The 16723-nt window shown below is 43.0% G+C and overlaps 1 protein-coding gene across 2 annotated transcripts in view; it reads left to right on the top strand.

The window, feature by feature from the left end:
* OXSR1 (oxidative stress responsive kinase 1) overlaps positions 1–16723 on the top strand; it is a 187504-nt gene that overhangs the window by 132946 nt on the left and 37835 nt on the right. For both annotated transcript variants that reach the window (XM_040352781.1, XM_040352780.1), the window contains exons 5-8: positions 1273–1328; positions 3689–3798; positions 8757–8858; positions 10674–10807. In XM_040352781.1, the coding sequence (XP_040208715.1) occupies positions 1273–1328; positions 3689–3798; positions 8757–8858; positions 10674–10807 (402 nt within the window). The remainder of the gene's footprint in view (positions 1–1272; positions 1329–3688; positions 3799–8756; positions 8859–10673; positions 10808–16723) is intronic.

The raw sequence follows: 16723 nt of genomic DNA, 5'->3' as shown, positions 1-16723 counted from the left end.
TTTGAATCTAGTGGCTCCAGTACATTCTGAATGATGACAAGGAACACCATGCAAGCTAGGAGTTCCCGGTTCACTCTGGGACATCTGTTCCAGGTCAGTTAGTGTTAGAAAGTATCAAAGTCAAGAACAGCCAGACAGGAGGACATCAAAGGCCATATGCTTGTATCCATTAAAGCGGAGTTCCGCCTGTGAATTTTACAAGTATAGTCGCTGCTGACTTTTAATATATGAATTCTTACCTGTCCCAGGGAGCCCGCGATGTCCGCACCCAAAGCTGATCTTCGGATTGACTCATGGGTGCTGCCCCGCCATTCCTGGTTAGGGAACCAGGACGTGAAGACTCCCGGCTTCACTCCTCGTTCCCTACTGCGCATGCACGAGTTGTGCTGTGCGTTCTGAATTCCTACTCTGTCTTCTGGGACCTGTGTGTCTCCCAGAAGACATCAGGGGGGCGGAGGAGGGACCAGATATGGAGTAGTTCGCCACAGAAAGTGCGGCGATCTATGCCTGGATTTTACAGGTATCTGCTCCCCCCCTGAAAGGTGGTAAATGTGACACCGGAGGGGGAGAGGAATTTGATAAGCAGACGTTCATTTTCTGGGTGGAACTCCGCTTTAATGAACGATTCCCTTTGTCATTAAGGCCGGCCATAGATGGTGCAAATTTATTTTAGGAAAGAAATTGGCACAAATCCCTCCTGCCGAGACATTGTATTCTTTCCGACGGGGGAGGCCTTCCCCACTCGGAGAAGACGGTGATTATTACTAGCGGCTAGAGCAGCTTCTAGCGATTTGATAGCAAGTAAAATCCAGCAGTCCGGTTGTACGCAAGTTTATTTATCGATTTTAACTTGGTACACTCAGCCTGCCCATACATGATTCAAATCTCGGCTGGTTCCTCCTGAACCAGCTGAGATTTGAACCGACTGTGGCCGGCCTAAGTGAGGAATGCTAATCAAGTTCCCTGATATGTACATGACCATGAGAAGGAGCATTTGCAGATATGTATATGAAGGACAATTATTAAAAGTGGAGCAGCGGGGTAAGAAAAACAAAAAGTGAATACTGTGTAACATTTACCTAAATGTAATGTAATATGTGCCTAAATACATGATGGTGATTTTTAGCATTGGAAGTGAAGCACAAGACTATGTAGGGCACCTGCAGATTTTCTACACAAACCAGACCCGCTGCTGCCTCTACATAAAAGTACAAAGGTGGTCATTTTTTTTCTATTTTTAGAAGTCATCACTTTTTTTTTCATTGTTTCTAGGGACGTTAAAGCTGGAAATATACTTTTGGGTGAAGATGGCTCTGTACAAATAGCAGGTAGGTTTTTCTGAACATGAATTTGATTCATCTGTTCCCCCCGCCCTGTTCAATGCACAAATTAATGATATTTTGGAGCATGCAAGCCTTTATTTTATGTGATATTATGTGTACATAGAGTTGTAATTTAATGAAACTTTGTTATAGTCAAGTCTTAAAGCGGTAGTTCACCCTCCTTCACCCCATTATTCCATTACTTTCGGCATCGTAGCGCGAGCTACGGTATGCCGGTCTTAAATTTTTAAACCCCGTACTCACTGTGCTATTGTTGATTGAAGAATCCGACTCCCGCGGGGAATGGGCGTGCCTATGGAGAGGGAGGATGATTGACGGCCGGCTCTGGCACGTCACGCTCCCCGAAGACAGCCGGAGTAGGTCTCGGCTATTCACAGCGCCTGCGCACAGGCTATGCGCAGGCGCCGTGAATAGCCAAGCCTATTTCGGCTATTTCCGGAGAAGCGTGACGTGCCAGGGCCGGCCGTCAATCACCTTCTCTCACCAGAGGAACGCCCATTCCCCGGATTCTTCAATCAACGATACCGCAGTGAGTACGGGCATAAAAAATGTAAGACCGGCATACCGTAGCTCGCGCTACGATGCCGAATTTAATTGTCTAATAAAAAAAAACTTTTTTTTTTTTTTTTACAGGGCGAACCCCCGCTTTAAGCTGGCTATAGATAGATTGAATCTCGGATGGTTCAGATCCATCTATGGGCAGGCTGGTAGTGGTTAAGTCGATCCATTGACTGACTTCAGTACAACCAGCCTGTCTGTGTTTTTTTTTTCATGCAATCACTGCTGGTGTTTTTATCAGAATCGGCAACCTGTCAGATTAGGTAACAGTAGTGACGTTCCATCAGCCGTGCATGTGTTCCACCGCTGCCAGGTTTGCTAATCTGACAGAACACCTGCAGTCAGAAGGCTGCAGCGGACATCTTACTACATCAGAATTAAAAGGGTTTGGGGTACACAAACCATAGGATGGACTATGGGTGTCCTGAAGTACTGCGGTGCCACGTCCTAGATAGTAATAGAAGGGTTTGTTGTTTGAGGAAGAAATGGACTTTCTAGGCACCAATGGTTAACACAGAATAGGTTTTTATTGATGCAATCCCAAACACATGGGTGATTGAACCAACATTACAGTACATATAGTAAAAAATACATTCAAAACATAGATTGTCACAGAATAGTTCTGTAATACTAAAACAACTCGGAGTTTACTAGAACCAATAGAGGTCCACTAGGGACATCAACATAAGTTGATGAACAACGTAATTATTGATAGACGTATTTTTGCATGAGCTCTACATGTTTCGCAGTTGAGTGCTTCTTCAGGAGCTATAGATTTTCTAAAAAGGAAAAAATAGACTATTATTGGTTTATAATTTAGTGTATTATTAGACACTAAAGGGACAGCACAAGGAGGGACCACATGCAGGAGATGTAGGGACATATATGGTGGCGCTGTGGCAACCTTGGTCATTTATGCATCTTTTGTTATAGTGCTTTATTGCACATTGGATACAATTTATTGTTATCTACAAATGTCTAATAATACACTAAATTGTAAACCAATAATAGTCTATTTTTTTCTTTTTAGAAAATCTATAGCTCCTGAAGAAGCACTCAACTGCGAAACATGTAGAGCTCATGCAAAAATACGTCTATCAATAATTACGTTGTTCATCAACTTATGTTGATGTCCCTAGTGGACCTCTATTGGTTCTAGTAAATTCCATCTGAGTTGTTTTAGTATTACAGAACTATTCTGTGACAATCTATGTTTTTAATGTATTTTTTACTATATGTACTGTAATGTTGGTTCAATCACCCATGTGTTTGGGATTGCATCAATAAAAACCTATTCTGTGTTAACCATTGGTGCCTAGAAAGTCCATTTCTTCCTCAATTAACAAACCCTTCTATTATCTTACTACACCAAGCGACGTCTTGAATGTCACAGTAATTTTAGCAATAATGAGCGTATATAAATATATATAGTATATTGACGTGTGATGCTGTTTTGATACATTTTGAAAGAAGCTGGACTACAGCAGTAGGAAGGTGGATGAGGCCATGTTGGCACACCCTGCACTGCACAGCACTCCTATTCATTCCAGTGTGAATTTTCACACTCGGGCAGTGCACTTGCGGGACGTTATGAAAAGTCCTGCAAGCAGTATCTTTTGGGGTAGGTTGTGAGTGCTGTAATTTTTTTGGGGTGTATTAACCTTAATGTTGTAGAGAAGGGATACAACATTTTATATATTTTAATCTCTCAGTGCTTCTTAGCGTAATCATTTTCTTACCGATCATTCCATTCTACTGACACAATCTCCTGTCTTCTGCTTCTCCAGATTTTGGTGTCAGCGCATTTCTAGCCACAGGTGGTGACATAACCAGGAACAAAGTGAGAAAGACGTTTGTGGGCACGCCTTGCTGGATGGCCCCAGAGGTCATGGAGCAGGTAATGTTGCCTTCTTTGTTATCAACAACAATGGAGATCTTGTTTCCTTGAAAAGGAAGGATTGGCAACTAATCACTGCTCTCCTACAAATGACTCGTTTAACTGTGAAGATTATTTATGAATGCTTTTCTGAAATTAATGTGATGTCTCATTTTGGGCATGAATATTTTTGCTACAAATGTCTCAAATGATTTCTTAATGTTTGTTTTAGTTTTATATTTATCTATATTTGTATAGTACTGAAATATGCTTTACACAGTACAATTCACATCCGTCCCTGACCTGAGCGCACAGTTTACGTAGGTGTCAAACTGGCAGTCTTCTAGCTGTTGCGGAACTACAAATCCCATGAGGCATTGCATGGCTCCCACAGGCAGAGGCATGATGGGAGTTCCGCAACAGCCAGAGAGCCGCTGTCTCGTCACATATGGCTACCCATCACAGTTTGCTCTGGAAGTGACTTTCCACTGAAATATTTCGCACTGTATATGCGCGACGCCGCCATATGCGATCCAGCACTTTTACGACAAAACAGCACACTAAAATCGTGATGGGTAGCTGAATATGATGAAACACTGCCATCTTGCTATACTCCACACTCTTCCACCCTAAGGATACTGTGAGAAGGGGAAAAGCAGACATCTTTGTACACCCCCCGAAGTTTTACATTTTACACTTATTTATTACAGAAACTGAGGTAAAATTCAACATATAAAGAGTCAGACGGAGTTCTAAGTACTGTATTTCACTATAGAACCTCAGTTTACTGTTATAAGTAAGTGTTAAAATGTAAAACGCGGGGGGGGGTCTGCCGGTCTCCTTCTCACTGTATCCTTAGGGTGGAGTGCAGAGTATAGCAAGATGGCGGTGTTTCGTCACATTCGGCTACCCATCACGGTTTTAATGTGTGGTTATGTCATAAAAGTGTTGCAACACACATGGCGGCGTCGCGCAAGCGCAGTGCGCAATTTTACAGCAGAACGTCACTTCCGGAGCAAACTGTTGATGGGTAGCCAACTAGCCACATGTGACGAAACACCACCAGTTTGACACACCAGTTGGGGTAGCCATGTATGTACAGATTTCTGTTGTTCAACCTATGGGCTGAATGAAAGATATCTAATAGATTCCTCAATCCATGCCTAACAGCGTAGATGAAGGAATCACTCGAACGCTTATTTTTATTTTTTGTATTCTGGCAGCTGTCAGAATACCTGAACAGTGACCAGATGCAGTCATTGTTTTGTCAACAATTATTTTTATTTTTTTTATCGACTTCTGTCGAGCTTGGTTATGCAGATCCAACAGAAGATTTGAACCGTAAATAGGAAAGTTTTTATACAAGCACTCATATTAAGGCCTGTATTTGGTCAAAGGACTATGTGGTTAAAGTGCATATCTGAGCCCAAAAAAAATTACTTTGTACATGTCTGCAGTATAAGCAGATTTCCCCATAGTTATTACCTTTAAAAACTCTGCAATTCAAAATAAATACCCGTTGACTTCCTAGAAATTCAGTGAGCACCAAACTAGTTATATGAACGAACAATGCTACTTATGCCGCCATGAAATCCCAAGTACTGTTGATTACTCAGCCTAGTTCTTCCATGCAGGACTACAGAACAACCCCCCCCTTATGGTGTTTAGCTAATGGGAGTGGGAGATGTTCTACAAAGGGAAGTCATTCCCAGCTGATAATACTCCCTGGAATTTCAATTCAACAGAGGCAGCATTGTCAGGAGGTTAGAGACTCGATGGATTTCTGCCAGGATCAAAAGATTATTTTCATTTTTTTATCTGTATCTTGCTTTCATAAAAATATAACTTTACATGTATCGCAGAGATGTATTCCACTACCTAGAAATAAATATATAGCATGTGTGTGTATTCTAAATAACCCAAACCAAATAGAGAATATTGGTTCTGCATAAGCCAACATCAATCTTTAGAGCCATTGGCAGGACATGATTTGCAGTTTTCTAGGTGGCAGCACAAGTGTTTTAATAGAGTTTTAAAAGAGCTACACGCATTATCTAGCTACATATCTAGAGAAATAGACAATATACAATGTTTGTCCCTGAAGCTCAATACTGTCCTTGTGAATCCAGTTAATAGCCTTTATATGGTAAGTTGGCTCTGTTTTTTTCTTTTTAAAGCCAAACTCATGTAAACATGAAATTGCACTGGATGCTGTTCTTCAATAAGGGCCATTGTCAGTAAAAATAGATTTAAGCATTTATGTCTGTGCAGAGCCCCTGTGTACACAAGCAAGATTAGATCCAAGTCTGACATCTATGGGCATATTAAGTATTCTATCTGAAGGACATAATCCTAACCAGAATAACCTTTCCTCTCCAAGCTGTCTTAAGATGTCGCTATATGCGCAGGTTCATTTAGAATATTTTGTTCAATTGACATGATCATCATAACTAGCCGATTTTTATTACGTTGCCATTTCCACCACGAATTGCATTCTATTTGGACTGCAGTACACCTGCACCTGCATTTTACCTCTTTCATCTGTTGAGTCCAAAGGGAAAGTTGAAAGCTGACTATACACTGATCGAAATTCAGGCGGTTACACAGGGACCGACCAGCCAAATTTCTTTCTGTGTGTGGCTGTCCCTGCTTCACAGAAGTTGATTGATTAAACAACTTCTGTGGAAGGGATATGCCAGAAAACCTTTAGTGATCAGCAGCTACAGCCACTGATCAATGTGTTTTGTCAGCTGTGGGTGTTGGTGTAAGAATACAATGTCCCAGCAGGGGGATTCCTCCATCCTCCCTATGGCTAATAAAAAAAATAAACACAACAGTATATGGTGAGCTTACAGCCCCTTACACACGGGCAGAATATCGGCGGGTTCAATAGAAACCAGCTGACATTCAGCCAGTGTGTACACCCAGCCTGTCCAACAGAAGCTGGCTGAACGGCCATTTTCTGTCTAATGGGCATGCTGGAAAATTGGCATTCGACCATTGCTGGCAGCCAATGGCTGTGGGGAGAACAGAACACAATAGCTCAGCCGGGAGATCACTATACTATCATTGGATAGTACAGTGAACTCCTTTTTTTTTTTTTTTTTCCCCATTCAGCCCGCTGAGTTGAACGAAAAAGAAAAAAATAGATTGTGTGTACCAGGAATAGCCCTGTATACACGGGACGAATGTTGGGAGAAAGCGGCCAACAGTCGGACCTTGTGTACAGTTGTGGCCAAAAGTTTTGAGAATGACACAAATATTAGTTTTCACAAAGTTTGCTGCTAAACTGCTTTTAGATCTTTGTTTCAGTTGTTTCTGTGATGTAGTGAAATATAATTACACGCACTTCATACGTTTCAAAGGCTTTTATCGACAATTACATGACATTTATGCAAAGAGTCAATATTTGCAGTGTTGGCCCTTCTTTTTCAGGACCTCTGCAATTCGACTGGGCATGCTCTCAATCAACTTCTGGGCCAATTCCTGACTGATAGCAACCCATTCTTTCATAATCACTTCTTGGAGTTTGTCAGAATTAGTGGGTTTTTGTTTGTCCACCCGCCTCTTGAGGATTGACCACAAGTTCTCAATGGGATTAAGATCTGGGGAGTTTCCAGGCCATGGACACAAAATGTCAACGTTTTGGTCCCAGAGCCACTTAGTTATCACTTTTGCCTTATGGCACGGTGCTCCATCGTGCTGGAAAATGCATTGTTCTTCACCAAACTGTTGTTGGATTGTTGGAAGAAGTTGCTGTTGGAGGCTGTTTTGGTACCATTCTTTATTCATGGCTGTGTTTTTGGGTAAAATTGTGAGTGAGCCCACTCCCTTGGATGAGAAGCAACCCCACACATGAATGGTCTCAGGATGCTTTACTGTTGGCATGACACAGGACTGATGGTAGCGCTCACCTTTTCTTCTCCGGACAAGCCTTTTTCCTGATGCCCCAAACAATCGGAAAGAGGCTTCAATCGGAGAATATGACTTTGCCCCAGTCCTCAGCAGTCCATTCACCATATTTTCTGCAGAGAAGTGGCTTCTTTGTTGCCCTTCTTGACACCAGGCCATCTTCCAAAAGTCTTGTCCTCACTGTGCGTGCAGATGCACTCACACCTGCCTGCTGCCAATCCTGAGCAAGCTCTGCACTGGTGGCACTCTGATCCCGCAGCTGAATTCTCTTTAGGAGACTGTCCTGGCGCTTGCTGGACTTTCTTGGGCACCCTGAAGCCTTCTTCACAAATGCAGTGGAATTTTTTTTTTAATGGGATTAAGTTAATTTTCATGGCAAAGAGGAACTTTGCAATTAATTGCAATTCGTCTGATCACTCTTCATAACATTCTGGAGTATATGCAATTTCCCATCCCAAAAACTGAGGCAGCAGACTTTGTGAAAATTGGTATTTGTGTCATTCTCAAAACTTTTGGCCATTGCTGTATGTCGGACGTGCATGCTGGAAAACCAGCAGCCAACTGACACCCGATCAGCGCTCTCAGCCAATGCCTGAGAGCGCAGATCAGAGTGCACCCCACCCCCCTGTCGGAACAAAACAGCTCCGTGAGGGAAATCGCTGAACTATCCATGCATGGTTAGTACAGCGGCTCCAGCCGGAGCTGTTGGTTTTGTTAGTGTGTGCCCGACTTGAGGCTGGCCATACTTTATACAATGTTCTTCTTCAATTTTCTGTTAGATTTAACAAAACCATATGATATGAAGTCAAACCTAAACACTTTCAATTTGTATGCAATCAGTTAGGCCCTCGCACTACATAGTTGAAATGTAATTGAATAAGAAAATTGTATAATATATGGCCAGCTTTAGTCTCAATTTTTTTCTGATCTGCCCTAATTATCTAAGAGGAACAGTCTGATTACCACAAGCAACAGGTTTGTCATTTGGCTTGTAAATTGGAAATACAGTATGCACTGAGAGAGACTGAACTTTTACAATTGCTATACTTGTTCTGACTCTGTTTTAGGTTCGGGGATACGATTTTAAGGCAGACATCTGGAGTTTTGGAATTACTGCTATTGAATTGGCTACTGGAGCAGCTCCATATCATAAATACCCTCCAATGAAGGTATGTTACATATTTACGTCTGATATAGCTTTAGACCTATCACCGTGCTAGACAAATTTCATTAACCTTGTAGGCAAAATAAAAAAAAAATTACAATTGGCCCCCAAATTTTTTCAGCTTTTGCTATGGAAGCCAATGGTTACTGCCATCATAGAAATGTATTTCCAAAAAGACCATGGCACTATGTCGCCTGTTAAAATGTTGTTAGGAAAATCGCACAGAAGACGACCTATGATTTTTAAACCGTGTTACTTCAGTCCAACAACTTTGATGTATATATTTAACCACTTGGGATCCGTGCTATAGACGAAAGACGTCTACAGTACGGCTCCCAAGTGCCGGGTGGATGTCCCTGGACGTCCTGTTTACATTCCCCGTGCGCGCCACTGGGGGAGCGCAGCGTGGAAACACTGTGCCCGGCGCATCGCTGGGGAGCCGATGCGTGTGCCTGGCGGCCGCGATGTCCGCCAGATGACCGCGATCGGCGGTGACAGCAGGGACGTGGAGCTCTGTGTGTAAACACGGAGCTCCACGTCCTGTCAGGGAGAGAGGAGACCGATCTGTGTCCCTTGTACATAGGGACACAGCATCGGTCACCTCCCCCAGTCAGTCCCCTCCCCCCACACAGTTAGAACACACCCAGGATACACATTTAACCCTTTCCTCACCCCCCCCCCTAGTGTTAACCCCTTCACTGCCAGTCACATTTATACAGTAATTAGTGCGTTTTTATAGCACTGATCGCTGTATAAATGTTAATGATCCCAAAATTGTGTCAAAAGTGTCCGATACGTCCGCCGCAATATCGCAGGCCTGACAAAAAAAAATCGCAGATCACCACGATTTGTTTTTTTAACAAAAATATGTAGAAGAATACGTATCGGCCTAAACCGAGGGAATTTTTTTTTTTTTTTTTTTTTTTATGGGATATAACAAAGTAAAAAATATTGTTTTTTTTTTCAAAATTTTCTGTCTTTTTTTTGTTTTATAGTGCAAAAAATAAAAATCGCAGAGATGATCAAATACCACCAAAAAAGAGCTCTATTTGTGGGAAAAAATTATAAAAATATAATTTGGGTACAGTGTTGTATGACCGTGTAATTGTCATTCAAAATGCGTCAGCGCTGAAAGCTGGAAATTGGTCTGGGCACGAAGGGGGTTTAAGTGCCCAGTAATGAAGTGGTTAAAGACCCGTGTAATAAACACTAGATTCTGGTCTTTATTATGCAAACGAAAGTAGTCAACACTTTTACCCGTCACTCGGCAAGAAGAAGTGGGCTTCTTTTCTTATAAATGTTGTCACTTCAGATGTCCTTAAGCATCAAGCATATGATCTAAATGGAACCTCTCTCCAGGCAGCCTGCTATCTTGTGGGCCTATCCTGGTGTATTGAAATGGGGACACATCCTCGCGCTGATCACTTGAACCTCAGCTCCTTCCACTGTCTGTCGTCCTCTTGCAGCTGACAGTTAAAGGCTGTAATGCAGCAAATATACAATAGAGAAGATTGCATGTAAAGAAACATATTCTATTGCTGTGTATTGCACTTGCATAGATCCTAATTAAGCACATACACAAAAGTAGTGTGGTCGCCTGATCTCAAAACCTAGTTTTGCCTTCCAGCTTCGTCCCCTGATAAATATTCCTAGGCCTGATCATGTGTGGTGTTACCATAAATATGGGTCTACAGGTTCTCTGTAAACATCTATATTGCAGTCATTTAGAAAATCGGGTGCATTAGAAATAAAGTAATTGCAACATTAAAAAAAAATTGGACTATTTTAATCTTTTGTTTGCTTAAATTTTCGTTCCCAGGTATTAATGTTGACGCTTCAGAATGATCCCCCGACTCTAGAGACTGGTGTGCATGATAAGGAAATGCTGAAGAAGTATGGCAAATCTTTTAGAAAGATGATCTCCTCGTGCCTTCAGAAAGACCCGGAGAAAAGGTGACCACTGACTACACAAGTGATATTTGCCCTGTGCTGACAGTATCGAAAATATAGAAATATCAGATGTTTGGCTGCAAAATTTCTCTTGTGTGCTAGATGTTGCCTAAAGTAATTAGAGACTTTAGAGGAAAGTCAGCCATGCAGGTGTAATATGACTCCAACCGTCCATAGGCTGCGTTCTGTTCACAGCATTCCATAAATATGTTCACATCATTATTAGCTGAAAGCGCCCAGATTGGGTGTCATTCATCTCATCTCTATATGTAACTTCAAGTGTCGGTTGAGGATGGGCCAATGCCATGATGCGTAAATATGCATAGCACGTTATTACACAATTGCCTACAAAAGTGCCCTCTCTGTGATGTCCAATCCATAATGGCAGTTGCTGCTCCATCTCCCACCAGTCTCATCTGCTCCGCTTTTTCTTCTGTGTTTACCATTGGCCAATGGATGGCCACTGTTGACTCGACTCTTGTGTGCGCACCTTTTTCCGTTCTTGACATCTGACAGATATCGGGAATAAACAGGCATGTACATTGCACGGTGCTTGAGCTGAATAGTGTGTACGGAAAATTAAAATTCTAAGGGAAGGAAAAAAATTATTTGACAGAAGGACTTTGCATGTCTCTTCTGCTAAAAACTCAACCTCCTAGCAATTTTTTATTTTAGGAATTTAGTTTTACTTTCATTTCCCAAAGCAGCAGAAAATCCTGGGCCCTGTCACAAATGAGGAGTTATTAAGCTGTCACATTGGTCCGTCATTGTTGCTTCCTAACCTGCTCTCTCTATCTCACTTGTGTTTTGGAACACAGCCTTCAGCAGACAATTGCTCCTTAGTTGTGTCTCCTGGGTGCGTGCTCCAAGGTGTAGGCAAAATAAGGATCCGAATGGCCGCACTCCAAAGATTTTTTTTTTATTGATTTTAGTCCATACGAAGTCAGATAAAATGCAGACAGCTGATGCGTTTCACACCTCTTTTAGCTTAATCATATCTCAGCCCTGGTTTACACTGGTGCGACTTGACATACACAAATGGAATCTTCAATATCATGGGATCATACAGCTGTACCTCCAGTAATGTTGTGTACCTCATCCAATGCAAAAGGTGTAGCAAAGTATCTTTGAAGTTGCATGCAAGTATGAATTTGCACAGACACATCAAGGAACATAAAGAAGACATTTTCTGTACATCTGTGGGGCATGATTTCTCACAACCGGACCACACTATAGAATACATCAATTTTTTTTTCTTAAAGGCGATTTCAGAACTATCCAGGAAAGAAAAACATTTGAACCAAGAATACTTTTTTGACACAAAAAAAATAACTGCCTCCTTACCCATTATACTACAGTTTTACAACCCCCTCTATGACTGACCCCCCCCCCCCCAGTCTATAGCTCTCCCTCTGCCTTATCCCACCAACTCTGCTGCTAGCTTTATTACTGTATTTTTTGCTCCATAAGACGCATCTAGATTTTAGTGGAGGAAAATATGGAAAAAAAAATCCTCAACCAAATGTACTAAAATATTTAATAACATTTAACAGAATGATATTTCTGCACTGACAACCAATGTAAGGGGGCACCCTACACTGATCCCCAATGTAACTGGGACATTTACATGACCTCAACACAACAGAAGTATTTGCATATTGAGACATTCACACTGATCAGTGATGTAAATGGTGTATTTACAGTAACCCCCCCATCTCTGTACTAATCTCTGCATTCTTATCTCCCTCTCAGTACAACATTGCCCCTCTAACTCATCTGCTAACCTCTATCCCCCAAACCCCTACTCTGCTAACCTCTGCAATCCAACCCCTCCTTCCCATTCAACTCTGCACTCCTTTTCACGTCCTCTGCACCTCAAACCCCCCTCTTTGATCCCCTCTACATACCCCCTATACTCACCTGTATGCTGTTCACACCTTCTCGGTGAGTGGCATGCAGAGTTTTGGGCGTAATTTGCATATGAATTGCGGTGGCCGACCTCATTAACATAACAATTCCCAGCACAATTTACATATCAATGCCGATCCTGTGGGGGTTAAATAAAGAACAATACCCTTTTGTTTCTCTCCCTGTAGCACCTGAAACGATCAGTCAGTATTCGCTCCATAAGACGCACACACATTTCCCCCCGTTTTTTGGGGGGGGGGGGGGAAGTGCGTCTTATGGAGCGAAAAATATGGTACCATTGCCATATACATAAAAAAATAAAATAACTTTCCCTCAGATTGCGTTTTTGTTTTAACATTCTGCTAAAACTTTTGTGAATCGGTACTGCTTGGACCTTAAAGAAGGGGACATACCCCGAAAGCTTGTCCTGAAAAATTGTATGCTGGTGCAAATAAAAAAAAGTCTTGTGGGACAGTACTTAATTTTCTCTGTAATACTGCAAGTAAATGTTACTGTACTGCTACAAGCATTTAAGTTGTGAGCTAGTGACAGGGTCACTTTAAGAAAAATGATTATAACTTGTAAAATTACATTTAACAAGCGTCCCTAACATATCTAGTTTTAGATCTTTTTTTGCGATTTGCTTTTCAAATGACTTGACAGTTTTGGTTTGAATCTCTTCTCCAGTAACTTGTACAAAACATTGTTTGTGACAGGGTGTTTGTATATTTCTCAACTTCATTGTGACAGGTGTGATACTTGCAAAACTTTCCCATTTGGCTCTGCATATGCAGTTATGATTAGATTTAGATGACTGCCCACACCTCTCCTACTCTTTCGCATATGTAAAAATTCAGTCACAAGCCTTGCACAAAGCTGCTTTGTAAACTAGAGGAGGAGGTGATCGCTAGTTGCCCCTACCGGGACCATCCATGGGACAGCATCACCACTGCCCTCTAGTGGGATGATAGCAAGCTTGTATAATATGGCCTGTGAACTTGTAAGGTGGGACTATAATTGATATTGAGAAACACAAGACTATAATGGTTGATTTTGAGAAAGGGGAGACTATAATTTAACCGTTGTAAATATGAAAAAATATACTGCGCTGTGTATATAAGTGAATACAAAAATAAGCTGCCAGCACAGCTGTAGACAAGAAGCAATATTTTATAAATGTGAAAAAGTGTAGCGCTAATGTATACAAGTGTAAATGTTAGAAAAACACTTAAAATGATAATACATAAATATATATAATACATCCATTAAAACCAAATAACTCCTCGCGTGAGTCATGCAAATGAATAAATATATAACATGTCACCAGAAAGTGAGAAAATGTAACATCAAATAGAAAGGGGTTGAGTCCAATATTGTGAACATAAGTGGCAAGAAGTGACAAAAGTCCAACTATGAGGATGTAATCCGACAGACGGAAGCTCCAACACAGGTGCAAACCTCTAGAGGAAAAAGACAAACTTCAGGAGCACCACCACCAATAGCAGGAGAAGGCTTACCAGATAACGATGACTTGGAGAGGCGTATACCACCCAAGTCGCAAAGGCTTATATGGTCCGTCAACTCAGTGGGTACAGCTGGTCCTGAATCCAATCAGCAACTCGACGCCAACAATACGAACGTCAATAGATAGTAGAAGTAATACACCGTATACCATTAAAGCGGGGGTTAACCCTAAAACACAGATAGACCGTTACATCCAGCATACTGCTGACATCTACAGTATACTGGATTTTTTTTTTTGTACCGCTGTACTTGCGGTCTTATGGTTTTTTTCACGGGGCTTCCGGGTTCTCGCTTCCCCGGGGAGTAGGCGTTCCTAAGACGAGGCTTAGATGATTGACATTCGGGGTAAAGCGCGTCATCGCCTTCCGAAAATATCCAAAGGGGACTCGGCACTTTACGGCGCCTGCGCAGTCAGCTCTACACGGCAGGCGCAGGCGCCGTAAAGAGCCGAGTCCACGTCGGATATTTTCGGAAGGCGATGACACGCTTTACCCGCGCGTCAATCGTCTCCTGGGAGGATCAACACTCACTCCCAGGAGACATTGCGCAGAGCTCCCCGTCGGGGGGAAAAGGAGCGACGCGCCTACTCCCCGCAAGGAAGAAGACCCGGAAGTGCGGCTGAAGACAGGCAAGTGTACACATTTTAAAAAAAATGACTACGCTACAAGCCTTTTTTAAGGCTGGAGATAGGTTAGCTAAAAAGTTAATTTCTTTATCGTACATCACGGGACACAGAGCGGCATATTCATTACTATATGGGTTATATGGAGTACCTTCAGGTGATGGACACTGGCAATCTCAAAAACAGGAAGTGCCCCTCCCTATATAACCCCCTCCCATAGGAGGAGTACCTCAGTTTTTACGCCAGTGTCTTAGGTGTTGGTCATGGTTTAGCTTGCCTCCACATCCTTGGGATTAAGGTGGGCTAACCGGTTCTGTCCAAAGGCCTCAGTGCTAAAGTGGTCAGCAACCGGACCCCAAACCATTGGGGTATAGCCCATAATGCTTTCTGTCACAGAGAGCTGGACTCTGGGCCCAGAACTTAGAAACCTTTGGGGGCCTAATGTTTCTGTTGCCAGGGTGCTATATGGGCCCAGGACAGTGGATCCTTCATAGGAACCCAGGGCCTGAAGGTCTAGACGCCCCACGGAGATGGGGGAAGATTGGACCTCTTGCTGTGCAAAGTCCTGCGGCATGGAGCAGGTAAGTGAAGGGGAAACTTGCGGAACTTGGTTCGCAGCAGGTTTTGTCTGGGGGAAGGTCACAGCGGGACATGCCTATGGTTTATGCGCTGCATCTGGCAAGGTGAGTCACATATCTTGAGATAGGATGACTCTATATGTGTATATTCCCCATAATTGTGACCTCCCTGGTAGTATTGCAACTGGTGCTAGTAGCATTGAAAAGGGCCTGTGTGTATAGTGACAATTCTCTTTAAGAGAAGCCCCTGGGAATCTATTGAGGTTTCTTATGTAGAGAGTGAATGCTCTTACCTGCAAGCCTGCTCAGAGAGGTCCAGGCGGTTGCTGCAGAAAAATAAATGCCGCTCTGTGGATCCTGGCCTGGACGGCAGGATCAGCCTCTGACCTCCTCGTGTGGGACTCCCCCCCACCCCCCCCGCCGGCGGGCGCGCGCGAGCGTCCCCGTGATATGGGCGCAATTTCGCGCCGTTTTTCTGAAGGGGAAGGGCGGGCCCGTAGGTAAAAGGAAGGGGCGGCCCTTCCAAAAGAGTTCCCAGCTCAGTGATGTGTTGGAACTGAGAGAGGAAGGACCAGAGCGGCAGAGTGGGGCGCCGAGGACACACAGTGGCCAAAGAAGAGTATTACAGTCTTCAAAAAGACTGTCTTTCACCCTAAAGATAGGGTTTCTTTTTCTTTTCAGCAGTTTTTATTGGCAAATACTACTAAAGGGGGACAGAATGGTTTTTCTTTCTTTGGTTTAAAAAAAAAAAAAAAAAAAAAGAAACAAACCAAGATTAATAAGGAAAGGCATTTTTTTCCCCAGAAAGGGTTTTTGGGCAACAACTATTTATTTTCCCAAACACCATTAAGTAGCGGGCGTACCTCGGTATTGTACCATGGCATCTGGTTCGGAGGGTACAAAAGGTGGGGATTCCCCCAGAGGGTCCGGGGTCTCGGACAAAGTCTTACCGCTACTTTCCCCAGAAGGAGCCTTGGTGAGACCATCGGGATCTGGGGCTGGAGCTGGCACGGGTCAGTCCAACCCTAGGGTGGTCACGGACGAGGTACTGTCCACCTCTCTAAAGGAGATGGAAAAAAGAATGGAAAAAATGATAGCCAAGGCTATGCGGGGCAGAAAACGGAATAGATCTCCGTCGCCCGAGCGTGAACCCTCAGATGAGGAGGTCCCTTCCGCAGAGGAATGGGAAGACCTCTTGGACAAGGACCAAGTAGGTTCAGGGATCGAGGATCCGGGTACGGAGGAGTCTGGCGCAGCCTCCCAAGGGGAGAGCTGGTGGGTTCAAGT

The sequence above is a fragment of the Rana temporaria genome, chromosome 5 (genome assembly GCF_905171775.1).
Source record: "Rana temporaria chromosome 5, aRanTem1.1, whole genome shotgun sequence".
NCBI classification, from domain to species: Eukaryota; Metazoa; Chordata; class Amphibia; order Anura; family Ranidae; genus Rana; species Rana temporaria.
This window is presented reverse-complemented; position numbering and strand designations above follow the sequence as displayed.